This window comes from Anguilla anguilla, chromosome 8 (genome assembly GCF_013347855.1).
Source record: "Anguilla anguilla isolate fAngAng1 chromosome 8, fAngAng1.pri, whole genome shotgun sequence".
NCBI classification, from domain to species: Eukaryota; Metazoa; Chordata; class Actinopteri; order Anguilliformes; family Anguillidae; genus Anguilla; species Anguilla anguilla.
Genome location: NC_049208.1, coordinates 11998870 through 12017217, shown reverse-complemented (window position 1 = coordinate 12017217; position 18348 = coordinate 11998870). Strand labels below are relative to the sequence as shown.

At 46.4% G+C, this 18348-nt stretch overlaps 1 protein-coding gene across 5 annotated transcripts in view; it reads right to left on the bottom strand.

Moving 5' to 3' along the window:
- Nucleotides 1-7343: 7343 nt before the first annotated feature.
- The window catches only part of LOC118233881 (zinc finger protein 521-like), a 133811-nt gene continuing 122806 nt past the window's right edge, over nucleotides 7344-18348 (bottom strand). For all 5 annotated transcript variants that reach the window (XM_035429945.1, XM_035429946.1, XM_035429942.1 and 2 more), the window contains exon 8: nucleotides 7344-8603. In XM_035429945.1, the coding sequence (XP_035285836.1) occupies nucleotides 8574-8603 (30 nt within the window). In that variant the 3' untranslated portion in view covers nucleotides 7344-8573. The remainder of the gene's footprint in view (nucleotides 8604-18348) is intronic.

Below are 18348 nucleotides of genomic sequence, written 5' to 3'. Positions count from 1 at the left end.
TTTATAAAGCAAAAATAAATCTGGATGTGTGCATCGTGTGAGCGTTTAGGCGTCCGTTTAATCTCAGCTAAAGGACAGACTGGGAGGCCTAGCGAAGCAGTGGGGCCATAGCGGAGCTGAAGGAGGAGATACGTTGCAGAGCGGTATTGTTTATGATTTCTGCGAAACTATTCCCCACTGGTACGTTAATGAATTCATTATTTCCAACAGCACTGATCCCCGCTAATCTGGCACTGAAAGATGTCGAACACCAGCAGGGCAATTAATCCTGTTAGCATGTTAGTAAGTGTGCATTGCGTTGCTGTGCTGTGCAGTTGCATATAGAACATTTTAGGGTAGGAAGGTTGTGCTAAAAGGGGTGGGGGGGGATTTTAGGAGCTAGGCCTACAGGGGCAGTTCAAAAACCAATGAGTGTTTAGAGTATAAAAGGGGCGTGAACACTAAAATGACTATTGCCTCATGTCCAATCCTGTATCTGACACTCTTATCAAAGCAGTAGCCATGTCTGCTACCCCCATAACATAGTTCAGCACACTTAAGCACATCCCTGCGCAAGCTGTTTGGCCAAACCCGTGTCTCCCTAGAGGCGGGCATGGCATTTTATTAAAACAAAACAGCTGCTGATGCATGCAAAATGTACTTCAGCAGCAGAGTTAAGGACACGGGCACGTCACATGTCCTGGGATATGAAACGGCAGCATGCGATTGGTGGCCTGCTGGGCTAGGAAGAAAATTCTGGGTCTTTCCTCCCAGGCAGCATGAGGCAAACCCTGTTCTTAAATCTAACTTGCATGCATTGTCTAGATGCATTATTAATAAGAGATGTTTAATCATTCAATAAGATGATTGTGTTTTTTTTCACAAATAAGTCATAAAAATCATAGGAGGGAGAATACTGACATCTACTGGCTAGAATCAGTGCACGTGTGCCCAACCTTCTTCTTAAGCAGGTTACCAGGTTATGTTTATTCGGAGAGAGGACATTATATATGAAACAGTTGCATATTTCATACTTGCTTTGTGCTTCGGTTGTTGAGAGAGTGAAAGTAAGAAGGGGAGATGGAGTATAAGGAAGAGAGAGAGAGAGAGAGAGAGAGAAGATTAAATATTTTCTTTCATCGTTTTCCTCTTTTTTCATTCTTCGTGATTTAGTGCCATATTTCTCTTTTCTCTCGTGCCAGTAAAGGGAACGCTCGCAGGTATTTGCCTTCAACGCTAAAATGTTTGACTAGCCTCGCGGCGCAGGGCGGTAAAAGGCCTGACAGATAACTGCAGGAAAGTTCACGGAAGGGCGCCCTCTACAGACACTTACGGGGAGGCCTGGGGAGGTGTCACCGAGCCACGGCAGCTCAAAAAGCTCCTTCAGTAAAGTCAAGGTTTATTTCAAAACCATAAACTGTAATAACATATTGTACAAAAAACCAAAAGTGAACAAATAACAAATTGCTAGGGGACAGGAAATCCTCCAATGAAAGTAGCCTGGCACTTTGCTGCTATGAAGCAGAATATTGCAGCAAAGATGATTAATGACCGCTGTTTTTTATTTTTATTTTATTTATTTTTTATAGCGCTGCTTTACCCATAGAAAGTTCCCATTTTTCTTCGGTTCAGACACACAGATTTATACCTACACCCAGTTTGTGTGTTACAATAAAACTCTCCACCCACTTTTCAAAACGGAAGTGCCGTGGTCAGAGTCCTCTATGGCCACAGTGTCCCACAGTGAATAGGCCCCTCCCAGTTTAAAGCCTGGGACGGTGTCAGCCAATGGGGATCTGTTGAAAGACAGCTCTCCTCCACTGAGATTCCTTCCCTGTGACACATTCACAGGGAAGGTGGTGGGCAATCCAGCTGGGTAAACCAAAACCCTCCCCAAACTGAACTTTGCTGACCGACGGACTCTGTGCTAGAACAGCGGGGCTTCATGAAACCCAGACTGGGAGGAGGCATTACATCCTCACAGATATGAACCAATCATCTCATCCTGCTGTGGAGAGCAAATAGTTTTGATTGGTTCTATCAAGTCGCTGCACCCATTATGGGGTTCCTAAAGCCTCACTCTCTCCCACCATGACTGTGTCCGTTTCACACGGTCCCGCCAGAGCACGGCTAAAAGCCCCCCCGTGTCACGCGCTCCCATGCAGATATTAAAGTTCCCCCCGGCGGGATTCCTTCTCACAGACAGCAAGCAACTCCGGGGACAATGCAACATACGGCGAAGCACATTTTAGAGACGGATTAAAAGGCAATGAAGTCACATTTGGGAGAGAACGACGGTGTACAGAGAGAGCAGCACGCATGGCATCTGTTAGAACAATGCTGTGGTTAAAACTGCAGCTTGGCCTACAGGGATGGGCAGTATTTCAAACACAAGCATCGTATTCCATATGCAAGATGGGATGCTGACCTCTTTGAACTTCGGCTTCACATGCAAGGCAACCTACGCCTTCACCATTTTGTTGTTTACAGATGCATTTATTTGGAAGATGGATGATAAACAACAATCTCTGGTTGCCATCAGTACAAACAGATAAATCACAATGGCTGGAGCCTTTTTTTTCTGCTACATGTCAACACTAGCCAGGGCTAAGTCATCCACATTATCGGCTGAGAATTTTAAGCATAAACATTCTGGCCTGTTTCAGCACTGAACTAATTTAATTTGGCTAAAGAGTTTGCACAGCCAGTTTCCAAGGCCTAAATTAGCTGCTCATTGAAAGGGAAATGCAAAAACCTGACTCTGCAGCCCATCTGGACTTGAGTTTTACACTTCTATTTTAAACACACGCATCTCTCTGCATTATAAGTTGTTCTGGATGAGATTGTCACCTAATCGAATGTAATGTACTTATATTATGAGCGCACAATGTTGCTGCAATGAAGCTAGTGTACACTGCTACTGTAATGTCCACTACACACAGCATATTAAGCTCTCTGGTCTGCTTTGTTCTGAAACCAACAGCTGGTTTTTATACATTGGCTTTCAGGGTCGTAACTTATTCCAAATTGAACTGATAAATTTTGGGACTGCTGACATTGTCTTTGGGGACAATACCGGTGGAACAGGTGTTCAGATTTGTGGTTTCATATCTCTCCCTCTCCCTCTCTCTCTCTCTCTCTCTCTCTCACACGCACCGTACTTCCAAGGTCAACGGTTAGCGGTACACCAGCAGAACCTGGCTCCCCACAGCCGGCCTACCCGGCCCTCCTCGTGTCACGCGGAACGTTCCAGAACTCACAGCCGCACGACCCCTCGCCGCGCGGTGGGGGGGGGGGGGGGGGGGTTACGGCACTGTCGAGACTCGGCGCGGTCAACGCAGCTCGCAATACGCTGCCCGATGAAGCCGTCAAAAGATGACCAGGGGCGCGTGTGTGAGTATGTGCGTGTGCGTGCCTTTGTGTGTGTGTGTGTGTGCGTCTGTGCGTGTGTTAAACGGACCCCTGAGAGCGCCTGTGCCAAGTTTTTACAAATTCCTTTCTTGGACGGGCGACGTACTGCTTTATATTCAGCGGTTCTTTGCCCACAGTATTGGCTGGAGAGAGCCTGCGAGGCCGATATTTCGTTCCAGGCGAATTTGATTAAATCGCTAACAGGAGCAGCAGTTACCGGCCTGTTTAAAGTAATGGATGGAACAGAGCGGTCCAACTGCTACGATGCTAACGTTGCGCGCTGATTTAAATGCCCTTGAAGATCGTTAAAAGTGACGAGCCGACAGGCGTGTCTGTTTGCCGTTCTGGCGCTGCTTAGCTTTCATTCTGTTTGATGGCAAACAAGGCCAGAATAAAAATAAAGTGCCACTTTTGGGACAGCGCAGGTCCAAGTCCTCATCCAATCAAACCTGAAGTAGCATCACCTGCATATATAAAATGAAGTCCTTGAATTTTGTAACAGTAGTAAATTTTGTACAGCCCCACAGTACCTTCAGTACTTTGTAATCCAGGTTTGCAACAGATGCAAATTAAAGCCTTTCTGGTGCCTCTGAGCCGTGTAAATAACCCAACATGTATTCTACTGGTAAATCACATTGAGATTAAAACCTTTTTAAACGTTTGATCAGGTAATGCTTTACTTCAAACAATAAATAAGCACGGTGCCTTGCATCACTAGTAACACGTCTCATTTGTCTCACTGAAAAATGACAGGGAACCAATGACAGGGAACCAATCTGACGTATTTTTTAATAGCAACACATACCTGTTCAGCCCAGGTAAAAAAAAAATGGCACAGCAGCTCATGAAATGAGGCCTAAATCCCTCTCAGCGAAGGGCTCCTCCCGAACACGTGCTCGCGGTTTCCTTCGGAGGGAAGGGCAGGTCCCTGCTTAGCCCATTAAACAAGATGGATGAAGAGCCCGTTACGCAATCAGACAGATGTCTGAAGGCAGGGTCCTGATGTGCAAATTAATAAACAAGGGGAAGGGAAAGCAGAAGGTAATATTCACCTCTGAGCGGGAACATGCTGTAATTAAGACCGCGCTTACCGGGAACCGTGGAAAGTTCCGGTCTTCGCCGGTCCCGCTCCTCCGTGCCTGTCCTCTCTGGGTCTTTTTTTTTTTGGCTCAGAAAGAGGGGGCCTATGGGTAGTGGCCCCGTGCATGAGCAGAATCCTGTTCATGAGGGGGATGGGGGGTGCTGGTGTTGGGGCTGTTCTGCTTGATGTCATGGAAACCAGGATAAGGTCTGACACAAAGCTGCTCCTGCTTCGCTGGCACAGGAGATTTATTTATTTTTGAAAAGCAAATTCAAACATGAACATGGCCGCTTGAAATTAAATTGCGCGGTTTTTCATTTTCACCGTGGCAAACACACATGCTGCTCAAATCTGTCGCAGAACATTCTTATCATTGGAATTTTAGATTAAAAATTCTTCCTTCCAATGATTTCATTTTTCTATTCCTGTAAAAACATAAAATAAAATGGAGCAGTACTGAGGTACGCATTACTACATAGCCACCACTTACACTCACTTACCTCCAGCCCGCAATATACATTTCAACAGGAAAAAAAGGAAGCTTCAAATGGCGATTGAGATCAGGACAGGAACATGGAAACACACACTTGGAGATGAAAATGCTATTTTGATCTAACGAATGAAAGATCATTTACAGACACAGATGTTGCAGTGGGGGGACTGAAAGAGCTGGCCTAGGAGACGGCGGCTCCCCGCTACGTTACCTCCCCCCACCCATCCCCCCCCCACCAACCCAACCCCCAGAGTGACGGCGGCTCTCTAATAGGCTTGTTGTGAGATCATATACCAGGGACCACACGGGGTGATGGGTAATGGAGTCATTAATCACAGAGGCCTCCCTCGAGACATTCAGATGTTCCCCCAATTAGAGCCTGCGGGGGCGGAGCCTAAGCGAAGAGCAGCAGCAGAATCTGTGAGCCAGTCGAGCTCGATGCAGATGCTCCGTGAGGAGCAGGAACTGCACAGCAGTTTGGTTCCTCCATCTTGCTGGCCCCGTAACTTAGGCAAGGGGCTGAAACTGTGCTGACTGAATTCAATGAACATTTGCCCTTAACTTTTACTTAACAGATGAATGATAGCCTTTCATTTTACCATTCTTCACAAACTTGCCAAACTGTGTTTTGTGAATGTAAGTTTTTTTTTCTTCGCGTGGGGTGTTGAACACAAGTCCTGAAGGCCGACGGTGTCCACGGGCTTCTTTAGTTTCCTTTCTATCAGCAGCCAGATTTCAGGCCTTAGAAACAAGTTACATGGACTGTTCAGCTAATCAATTATGTAAATGAATCACTTAAGCACTGCAACGCACCAATAAACCGCAGACGCCGCAACCCTCTAGGATTGTAGTCAGACCTCCTTGGTTTAAGCATTTTTGCAGGTCAAATTTAAGGATCTCCACTGCACACAGATTGGCTGTGTAAAATGAGGGCGGAGCAATAATATTTGCTGTGAAGAGACAGTGAGGCTTCACAAACCTCATAGATGGATCTACCAACCACTGTCAATCACTGACTCTTACTAACCAATCAAAAGACAAAACCACATTTTTAGTATAGGTTCAAATCCGTGAGCCACTGATAACACAATATAAAACTCTTCAAACCTCTTAACTGCTCCTTAAATAGTAATTGCTGCATTTATAGCCTCTTTCTTGGCGCTATATTACAGTAAAGAACAAATGCCACAGTCTTGTACTCTTGTCCACAACCCTAAACGCATTTTTAGAAGATGTACTTGGACGCAAATTAGAGTGTTTTGGCTTCAACAGAAGGAAGATACACCTGTAGATGTTAAGAGGACAAAACTGAATAACTGGTGGGTCTGTAGAATCTGCAAACTTCTCCTTGCATCACCACTGACCGCCTGTGGAGGTCACTCATGTTGACCATGGGGGAATTAACCAGAACCGAAAGAACCCAGTGTTCTGGAACACGGACCAGGACTGCCCGGCCTCAGAGGACTGCGTTTCAATGTCACTTGCCGTTTCATCCTCTTGTTGTTTTTAATATTTTCCTTTGTCTTCTTGTGGTACATGTATTAATGAATGTTGTTCTCTTGGTCAGGTTCCCCTTGAAAAAGAGGCTGATCTCACTGTTTTGTCCCCCTCCTGAATACAGGATATATAAAAGAGAAATTAAAAACAGCCTATCAATCATGTTTTGCTTGTCACTCACATCGGTGGGTGTACGTGTGCAGATCCCTGAGTTGATAGAAAATCACTACCAGGTGTTGGTGTTTACATTAAATCAACTGCAGCTGAGATTTCCACCTGACAGAACAGCAAATGAATATTGGAAAATATCACATTTATAATAATAAGTAGAAACACACAGACACACACACACTGAGTCATATTGATTGAGAACAATATTTGTCTCCATCAGTTTCCCTCTTGACCACATTGAATGAGTTTTTCTTTTCTCTCGTTATCTTAGACAGAAAACAGTCATTTGAATAATGCTGAATGTGCAATGCAGAGGTGCACACACACATCCAGCTCTGTTTGTTCCAGCTCTCCTCATTCTTCCGGTTTGCCTTGTTCGCCTTCGGTTACCTGGGTAAGGATTCATTTTGTATGAGATTCTCCTGGCTGTTGGGCACCAATAGGCAACATTCCCCCTTTACAACAATTGGACTGAAGTACATTGACCACTCCTTTCCTTGCACTTCCTTATACTTCACACGGTCTTGTGTCGTTTCTTGTGTCACCTTTGAAAGTGCAATACGGCACCAAAAAAAATGGGCATTTAATTCTGAATTCTCCTGAAAACAGACAAATAAATCACCACAGCTGATAAATGATGTAGCTCACAAACAATATGGTGTTGTTAGATATTTCTTAAAGGCACAAACACAAAGATGACTTGGGGAAAAATTATTTCTCATACAGATTTAATATTCCTCACATGTGCAACACAAAAAATGAGTTCAGTCAAATCCTGAACTCCATCCATATTTGTACATAACATATACAACAGCTTTTAGTTTAGAAGTGATTATTTTTTACTCTGATATTCCAAAGTTCTGCCAGAGAGTTATGTCCAGTTATCTGAGTAAGAACAGATTTCAAAATGTCAAACATTTTTTTTTCATACAAAAGTGCGTCTTGACTTGAAATAATACTAAAATCTTAAATAATGACATGTAATACTCCAATATTGTCAAATGGGTTTTTTTATAGAGCAACGGATAGCCACAAAATCCACCAAAAGATCTTCAATGAAATCCAAGAATGTCAAAGACAAAACGTTCTTAAGTACATAATAAAAATGAAGATCAAGAAGAAAAAGCACACTCCAGTATCTGAAGTTAAATTGGATTTATTTCCCAGTGAAAAAAACAAAACAAAAAAACAAAGGCGAAAACAAAACCAACCATCTAACCAAACAAACAAAAACAATTCCAGTACTGTCCTGGTTCTGTCCATAGAGTAGACCTTAAAAACGGTTAAGAAACAGGTGTGTTTCACCAGCTAGAGAGTTCCCTTTGCCGGAAAAACAATTAGAGCCCCAGGACTCTTCACGGATAGATGCGCTGGCGGTGTTGCCGGTATTGCATATATGATTATTAGTTTTTTTTTCTGCCCAAAGGCAGAGTAGGTTAAACTGATCCGCGTTTCCATTTTGACCGTCTGAACGTGGACTCTGAACAGGTCGTGTTCGGTGAACGGGTTTTAGATTTGTGTCCTCCCCTCCGATTCGGACACCGGACCCCGGCCCCTCCCGAACGTGTCAAACGCATGCGGCCTTACACGACTGTTCTTCGGAGAAGGATCTGGGAACGGACCGTCGAAAATGCTCGACGGAGTCAACCAACACGTGAATTATATTATTTACAACACGTCAATCGGATGCGAAACATTCAAATCACACTTGTCCATTGACATTTTGCGTCTTTTCCGAAAAAGAAAAAAAATGATACAAGGTATTTTTCTTACCACACATCGTTTCGGTTCACGTTCAACCGCAGTGAAAGTTTCGTGCAAAGAGTACGTAAGAGATTGACCGCGTTTGTTGTTGTTTTTTTTTTTTATGTGTCGACTTAAAAAAAGAAATGGTTCCTCCCGCTGTGAGACCTCTCATCTGAGGTGAAGACTTCCCCCATGTTAGCTGTTATGCTGGCTCAAAGTGTGGTTCTGCAAAAAAATAAGACCAAGAAGAAACAGCGAGGTTAATTTCAAATCTCTACCGGGGTTAGGAACCCCTGCTGAAAGCACCTGTGACTGTAGTGTCTAAAAAGCCTATTCTGAACCACCGGGCAGAGAGACGTGCAGATAAAATATGGAACACCAAGACCGCCGAATATTGGCCTGATGAAACAATGAAAAAATCAACAATAAACACAAAACAGTTTGACATGAATCCCCCTTTAAACAAACAAAATGTTTTGGAATTAGTGTGCTTGAGAGACAAGTGTCTGACACATGCTTCAAATATGTGAATAAAGGACTGATCACTAAATAAAGTTAATATAATCTGGATCATTCTTATATGCAAACACACACAGATACAAGATACATATATACAAGCTTACAGAAATTAATGGAAATTACATAGGATCAATCGTTCATCCATTTTAGGATTCACTTCACAAGTATCTTGACATCGTTACCAGCGTGTACAATAATACAACTCCCATATCAACAAATCCCCACGTCTCAAACTTCAAAGCAAGTAAACAAGTCATGCCTGTAGCAATGACAACCACAGTTCCATAATAAACAAAGAATCACACGTAACATAAGCACGCACGCACACGCACACGCCCATGCACGCACACACGCACACACACACACACACCCAGATATGATAGTGGCAGTGCGGTGGGAGTTGGTTTGAGGTCCTGTGGAGGGATGTGTGTGACTGGTGCCCCTGGTGGGCAGAATCCAGGTCATCGTTTGAAGTGGCTGCTAATCTCTTTAATGCAAACCACACGCCCCACTTGCTCCACTCAGTGAAAATGGCGCCTTGGAGTTTCTTAATAGCACAGACTCCAAGGTACCTGTCATGGGCCTCTGTCCCCTTCCCCCTGCCCTCTTTCTGCTCAACAAGACAAGAGAATCAACCCCAGCCTAACCTACCCAGCCCCACCATGTCCCATCCTCCCCACAGCACCTCCTCCCAGTTCCCAACCACCATTCACGCAGACTGTGCTGAAAATCTTCTGGCCCACATTCAGTTTAAGAACTTTTTATTTACCCATTTACTTTTAAATACACGCAATTTGTTGATAATAATAAAGCGTCACTTTTACCAGTTCCTAATTAAATCTGAATATAGCCCTTAGTTTACTACTTTCGCAGAAAAATAAAGTCCAGTTTAAAATTTACTCATCAAAATAAACGGTGAGCAGTAAGCAAGCTGTGACCACACTGAGCAGTATCAGTGTTTGCTGAGAAGTTACTGGGCTGTATGTACACGCATGGTCAAGCCGTCTCTGTGCTGTACGTACACGCATGGTCAAGCCGTCTCTGTGCTGTACGTACACGCGTGTTCAGCCCCCCCCCAGTGCGGGACTCTGGACCCCGGCGAGGTTACCCGCGTAACTGGCGCCCCGCGGTGGCCGCCCGAGGAGCCTGCGAGTCCTCCATTTTATCTCCCGCCGGCTCGCCGGAAAATAAAGCTCCTGTAAGTGTGTCTGGGTGCAGGCAGCAGGGCGGCTCTGTGTGCGCGTGTGTGCGTGTGTGCGTGTGTGTGTGTGTGTGTGTGTGTGTGCGTGTGGGGGGAGGGGTGGGGGAGCTGCAGTCCCCCCGGGGCCCCCCCAGGCGTACCCGCTGCAGACGATTGGATTTGGGGCCGGGAGCCCGGCTGCCTTATTAATGATCACGGGCCCTCCTCGCCGGCGCGCCCGGCTCCTGCCGCCGCCGAGCCTCCGGTCCCAAAAGCGCGCCACTTCAAATGGCGGGGCGTATTGACACGCGGAGGCGCGGGGGCCGCCCCCAGAGGACAGCGGCTCCGCGGATATAATGCGGGCCTCGTAACGGCTGTTAGAGCGGAAAATGCAGCCCTCCGGGAGGCCGGGTGACACGTAGCGCGCGCTACCTCCCCCCGCCCCCCCACCCCCCCGCCACCCCGCCCCACAAACCGTTACGGAAGCTCAGCGAAGACGCGCTCAAGGACGGCGTCCCAGGTCTTCCGCGGCAGCGGCGTGCGTGGAAAGATAACTCCCCGCGCCCGAAGCTTACAGACACAGCCCCTCATCCTGCCCCGCCCGAACACGCACTCTCCCTTCCATGGTGATGGATTAAAAGGGGGGGCGGGGGGTGGGGTCACCTCCTTTTCTACGGTTCCCCCCACCCCACCCCAGAAACTCAATTTGCCAAACAGACCCTGTTGTATTTAAGAAGCAGAGAAGACAGCCCGAACACAAAAGCCGACTATCTGGTGGCTCTAACGAATCTGTCCTGTAAAACACGTCCCGGGCTCTGAGACTCCGCCCACTCCGTCCTCCGCTATGGGCGTGCCCCTCCCTGATCATCTCACGGCGCTGCACACCCCCTCATCTTACACAAAACAGGAGGAACTGTGATGGACTCTGGTTTACAGAGTGCGATCGTCCAGCCGGCTGAGGACGACCATTATTCAAGCTGTAATCTGTCCTGTGAAACCGGTGAGCACTGAACGCAGACACACAATCAGCACGCATCAGGTCTTTATGCCAGAGAGGAGGCTTCTACAAGCCTCAGGTTTCTGTTCTAATTTATCCTCATCCGACACCAAACAAAAACACCAGACTGAACCGTGGGGTGGAAAAAAAAACAAACGAGCGATTGTTTGAAATGCGGACGGGTCCAATCAGCGATTCAAACATTTGTTCTGCGTTTCTTTGTGAAAAGCAACAGGTCTCAGACAAACAGCTCTATCTTCGCGCTCTTCCTCAGCTGGCACACGCTGTCCGAGGGAAGAGCACCTTGGGCGGGCGGGGAAGGTGTTTGTTTGGAGGCGTTAAGCACTTCTAAATGACTGCTGGGCACTTGGAGCCCCTGGCTCAGCGCTTGCATTAACCCCCACCTTCTGCTCGGTCAAGCCGAGGGGCGGGGCGTGGTAATGGGAGGTTGTGTGTGGCCCACACACAGTGTGGAGAAACAGACAGTGAGGTTCAATCAACAACCGAAAAAAAAAAAAACAAAGTTAATTATATGCCTTTTTTAAAAATCCAGATCGAACTCAATGTTACTCAAGATTGAGAGTCTGATCCGTTATAGTCGTTTCCTGACTGCCTCGTTCCCCCAGGCTGCAATGCATGGTTTTCACATTGCTGTGTGCATTGTGGGATACTGTAGTTTCAATAAGCTGAACAGGAAGCCGCAAAGAAAACGATCTTTGTTCCTTTTAGCTGGAAAAATTGTTTGTCAGCAAAATCTGAAAAAGAAATATATCAATGTACGCAGAACGAAAATGAATATCTGAAACTGTAGGTAAGTATAGAAACATATCGAATGTGCACAATAGCAAGTAGGGGTGTTCCCAAACCCAAACACCCTATTCGGAAATGCAGAGATAACGTGTTGTATAAAGACATTTCTTTTCCTCTCAAAGTTGATCAATGATGTTTGTAAGATACTTGAGAAATGAGATTAGAAGTAGCAGTGAAGAAGGAAGGGGAAACGGAGCAACGGTCATTTGCTACGCACGACGCAAGGCGTGTTTTAATGCGTTTCCTGACACTGACGGATGCGTCTGTTAAACAGCGGTGCAGGACAAACACCCCCCCCTTACCCCCCCCCCCCCCCCCCCCCCCAATGAATACAAATACAGATACAGATCATTTTGTTGCTTGAAGAGATATATGTGCAGAAGGCGTTATCCGCACAGCGCTAATAGCCAGCGCCGTTCGACGGCTCGGGGCGTATTCATCTTCGTTTATTCAGTGACTGCTGTGCGGTCGCGTGTTACGATTTCTGTACGTGACTGGCGCGCCGAGCTCCGCGCATACGCAAAGCAAATTCCCCTTTAAGCGTGATTAAGGGTCTATCTAACGACGCGGGCCCCACACACGCACGCCTTCTCATCCAATCAAAACCCATCTCCATTCTGAATAATTCATAAACGCTAAGACATCCGTCTGGGTGCTAGTCACGGGCGTGCAAGAATGACTCAGGAATCTAAATATAGTTTCTGCACTCAAAGGGTTAACCCAGCACAAACCTTTGGCCCCAGATTAATGCACATCTCCATACATGTTTGCCATTAGTAACTAAGCAGTTGGAAAAGCATGGAAAGGAAATTCTGATGCTTTCCCTTATGGACATGTAAATACTAGTGTTTTATGACATTGCAACATCTCAAAATATATGGGCAAATACAGCACAAATTATTTCTGCTTTTCAGCTGTATATAATAACGCAGTTATGTACAGCTGAAACAGAAGAGTCCCCTGGTTCAGCTCGTCCAAAATATTCACAGACCCGGGGGTTTTCTGTACCCTTCCCAGCAGTCCCGGCCCGCAGCTGGCCGAGCGTCGGCAGAGCCGCTCGCCGTCGCCGCGGCGGCGGGCCCGCTCAGCATTCCGCGCACGGCGACGGAGCGTACCGCGGAGACCGCGGCGGCTCCGCAATTTATTCAGAGTCATCAGTCAAGATTTTAATTAAGGCGTACGGGCGGCACAATGCCGGGGAAAAGCGCGACGCTTGTTTGATTACAAACAGCGCAGGAAGCGCTCATCCTCTCGAAGCGCTTAATTACGGAGTGCCCGTCTGCAGAGCCGCGCGACGAGAGGGGCGCGCCGCGCTCCGATCCGCCTCGCTCGCGCCCCTGCCCTGCTGCCACGGCGGTGTTGTCCCAACACCGCCGCCGGCTACCCTATTTAATCCTTTATTTTTATTTTTAATTATTAAAAATTCACCTGTCTTTTTCACGGGTACCAGCGTCTCGTCTCCGCAGACGAAATGCTCGGTAGGTTTAACCCCGTGACTACTGCGGCGCTGAACGCGCGTGCGTCGCGAGTAGCAGAAGCTGGAAGTTTGAACTGTGGCGTTTTCCAGGTCCGAGAGGAAAAAAAACATTTAAAATTGGAGCCGCAGGGAACGGAGGCTTTATCAGAGGTGCCAAGTGCACCCTGGGTCGATAGCCCTCACAAAGCCTGTTTATAAATGCTTGCTAAAGCCTTCCACGCACTTTCTCCAAGCCTTATTTTTCTCATAAAACAAGCCTAAGTGAGTATTAATGAGATTTTTCTTCCCTTGTGAAAATGGAGTGGTTTACCCATTTCCTCTCACTGCGGTAGGTACCGTAACATCTGGCATACATGCACATTTTCTATGCATCCTCATAGGTCAAAAAACGGGGTGACACCTATACACCAACATTTACGGTGCATTATTAATTCGCTGAACGGAAGCGGAGAGGCTGTGGATAAAGCACATTAGTTTTCATTGTTACAGGTCTTACGTCGCAAGAATGAATTCTCTCTGCTGAGCAGCGGGGTGGAGTGACCAGAAAGAGCTTTTTTTCCCATCATGCTCTCGGCCTGCGGCATCACACATGAACCAGAAGGTAGAGATGGGAGAAGAGACCGGGGCAGGGGCGGGGTGTCATGTCTGTGGTGTCGTGTGTGACCAGGCCGAGTGCAGAGCAGCAGAAGTCTTTTCCCTGTACTTAAAGTTTCTTTTTTTTTTGTTACACAGACAGACGGGTCTGAAGCAACGCCTGCCTGACTCAGCCCAAAGTCATTTTCTAAACGAGAACTCCGGGACCGGCCCAGGCCAGCCGGGGGCGTAATTCCTTCCTGATTTGGACAAAGGCCAAGGGGAAAGAGGGAACGGGGGATGGGATGGGCCCAGCTCAGCTTCGGGGAGGAGAAGCAGCTGCCGTTCCGTAGCCATGCACCAGGCCGCTGGCGTGCGCTGGCGAAGACTGGTCTCCTTGGAAACCTGCGCACTTCCTTTTTTTTTTTTGAGGTGGACCCCCTTGGGAATTGTGGACACCCTGTGTCGGGGAGGGGAGGGGAGGGGGGGGTCTTTCTCCCACATGTTTCTGATGAGTGCAAACCAAGGGACACCGGAGGGAAAAAAATATATATATATGCCCAAGTTTGGCAGCTGTTTTTCATTCTCTGCTGCTTTTTACTGCCCTCAGGAGAAAAATGAAAAAGGTGGAGTCCTGGGAGCTTCTGGTCAGATATGCAGTTCTGTCTGACATGCGGGGGAAGAAGTTTGCAGAGAGGGCGTTCGGGGTGCACTCAAAGCACAATGTCGTCCATGAACTCACTTCCGCAACCCAGGGTTTATCCAGCGTTCAAAAGAGCACGGCCTCCATATTCGAGGGAAAACCCTTCTTTCCTATCCGCTAACGTACTTTGATCGCCTTAGACAATTCAGCCGATTCCCAGAAAAAAAAAAAAAAGGATTCAGGAGCGTCTGAAAATGACGAACAGGCGCAGCTGTTGCGTGGTCCTCTGTCAGATCTCAGCTGACACAGCGGCTCGCTTGCGCTAGAAGTGGTGGCTATCAGACGGGCTCTGGTAGCGCTCTGGTAAAGTGGATGTTCTGTCCTTTGGCATGAGCGCTCGGTGCGAGCAGCCCCCATCATGGACAGGTAAAGATATCCTCCTGCATACTCAGGAGCAGCCCCCATCATGGACAGGTAAAGATATACTCCTGCATACTCAGGAGCAGGCCCCATCATGGACAGGTAAAGATATCCTCCTGCATACTCAGGAGCAGGCCCCATCATGGACAGGTAAAGATATCCTCCTGCATACTCAGGAGCAGGCCCCATCATGGACAGGTAAAGATATCCTCCTGCATACTCAGGAGCAGGCCTCATCATGGACAGGTAAAGATATCCTCCTGCATACTCAGGAGCAGGCCTCATCATGGACAGGTAAAGATATCCTCCTGCATACTCAGGAGCAGGCCCCATCATGGACAGGTAAAGATATCCTCCTGCATACTCAGGAGCAGCCGCCATCATGGACAGGTAAAGGTATCCTCCTGCATACTCAGGAGCAGGCCCCATCATGGACAGGTAAAGATATCCTCCTGCATACTCAGGAGCAGGCCCCATCATGGACAGGTAAAGATATCCTCCTGCATACTCAGGAGCAGGCCCCATCATGGACAGGTAAAGATATCCTCCTGCATACTCAGGAGCAGGCCCCATCATGGACAGGTAAAGATATCCTCCTGCATACTCAGGGGCCATCCAGCTTTACCTTCTATCATTTCTGTCTCTTTACCTCATTCTTTTCTTTTTCTCATCTTTCCCATCTCTCAATACTTCCCCCTTTACCATATCAATTTTATCTTTGACCTCTTACTTATTTGCGCCTGCATACATAAATATTATCACAGGTGGAAAAAACCTCACATGATTGGGCGGTGATCTTTCTGGGATGCTCTGCTGAGGTCTTAGCTGGCCATTGCTGGTCTGTGGTTGGTTAAAGCCAGCTAAGCTGGTAGAGTAAACTGGTGGCCAAACTGGTGGATTAACTGACTATAGGCTAGTCAGCTGGTGAACAGCTACTCAACCAGCTAGAACCAGTTAGAAGTACTGAAAACACATCTTAAACCAGCTTGACTAGCTTAGGCTGGTTTAAACCGGAATGTCCAGCAGGGATGTTTAAAAGGAAAAAGGAAAAGGAAAAACAACTTGCTTTCCCCCCACTGCCTTGGAACACTAGGTCTTGGTCCATGCAATCAGCATGAACTTTACAATCAAAGTAAAGTTTTCATATAGCTTCACTTGTGATTTAAAATAAACATGGGTTGTTCTTCCTTGCCCAAGGAGAAAGGGGACGATGTAAACAACGATGGAAACAGATAAGGAACGAAATGGCGACCGTCTGCGGCCCACTCGCTGCCAGATTCCACACTTTCCTGATCAAACGGAGCCAAGTCAAAGTAAACTCACCCATTGCTTTCCACTGGGGCGTCTTTTAAAAGAGAGAAGACAGCCGCTTTGAACACCCGCCTCCGACACGATTAACGATTTATTAAATAAAATGTTAAACTGCGGCTACGCCTCCTCAGAACGCCCTGCAGTGAGATCGCTAACAAGTCAGAAAACTGGATCTGGATTTTAGATGATTATATTTTTCTGTTTATAATGTGCTCTTAGCTCTCGGCTATTTCAATGATGCATCTCAACTACATATTTTGTTTTTTAAAGACAAATACTTTATATGCACTTTAATAACTCAGTAACTTTCAGTAGTCTCAACATTTACCAAGGACACAAACATTCCTTCATTCCATCCTCACATCCAGTTCACTCACTAACACACTCACCACCACTTCACTCATTCACTCTCCCTCAATTTCCTCATCATTCACCACTTCACTCTCTTGCTCCACCACTCACTCACTCGCTCGCTCGCTCGCTCACTCACTCACTCCATTCATTCAATCCATTTCCATCACCCAGCACCTCTCTAGACACTACTTACCAGGAAGTAGCCATCACTACGACTGTAAAATGCACCAACCCAAGTAAACGTTGTAAAGTTTGGTTATGTACCTGTCCGCTTATGACACAAAACCAAGCTCATAACTGACGCAAGAAAGCCAGCATCATCCCTCCCACAGGGAGAGAGTGGGATCAGCTCACGCACTCTCTCATTATAACAGCCTCAGGTTTGGGCTCACCCTTTATTCACACTGACACATAAACCGCTCTCAGAAATACAGTCCGTATGATTTAAAAAAAATAAAACCGCAACACAAAAAGCCCTTTTAACAGGCATTATTTTAGTAACTCCAAATGAGAACCATTACCCTGTCTAAGCAGATAGGCCAGTGGGTACCAGGGAGGCTTGATTCTGGGACCCTACTGTTTGGGGGAGGAAAATGAGCTTTCTGCAGCCCTATTAAAGGGCTCATTAGGAACGCTAGCAACGGGGTGGGCAACAGCCAAATTATCGCCCACCCACCCCCCCTCCCCCCAAAGAAAAAAAAACACCTGCCCAATCAGGAGGAGACCATAAAGTGGACACTATCAATGCCAAATGAAGGCTGGGATTAAATGCCACTGTTGAAAAAGTAATTTTAATAGGTTGACTTCTATTTTGAAAAGCAACCTGCAAGAATACAAGTGATCGTATACATGTGACCATCATTCCTTCATTAGATTTTTGTTATTTTATGGACTTCAGATTTAATAGATGATTTTACATAATTTGCAGCAGAACAACATTTATATAAAACATTGGGAATACAATACAGTTAGTGAATAATGTCATGACTGTTGACAATGTAGCATAACGTTTTTGTGCAGTGATCCTATCAGCGAACCATTATGAAACGTAAATGAAACGGCTACATCGGAAACTACATGAAATGTAGACTGTTCCCCCCGGTTGCTGGAGGTGAGTGCCACAGAGTAAATGACAGACTTCACTCCTCGTGGATTCAGGCCGAGACAGACGTGTTTGCACAGAAGATCTTATGACCTTTAGAAAATCACAGTCAGGGACGAGACAGGGAACTGAAAACACCGCTCGGCAACATTCTGCAATATTAACGCCGGTGAATTCACCGCGAATTAAAAACACATCGCCCCCGATTAACTCGTCAGATAGCTCCCTGCAAGATGTGCAGCGCCGGGCAAATTAATATTCGAAATTCGTCGAGAATTCCTACACGAGAGTAGTTCGGGAGTTTTCCCATAATACAAAAACAAGACAAAATATAATAATAATTTTGCCGTATTAGGCACATGAATTGCTTTAGTCTCTCATGTGAAATTCATTCCTCGTAAGAATCAGGCAGAATGAATACCCAAAAGACCGCAGTAATTAACAATCACATTAAATCGCATCAAACGCACATTAAATATCTTTCCAGTATGTGCTTTGCTTAGGGAAATGACACAAGTAATGCATTTCACATCAAATGTTCCTAACATGCTTTATCAAGGTAATGCAAACTTCACAAAATTAAA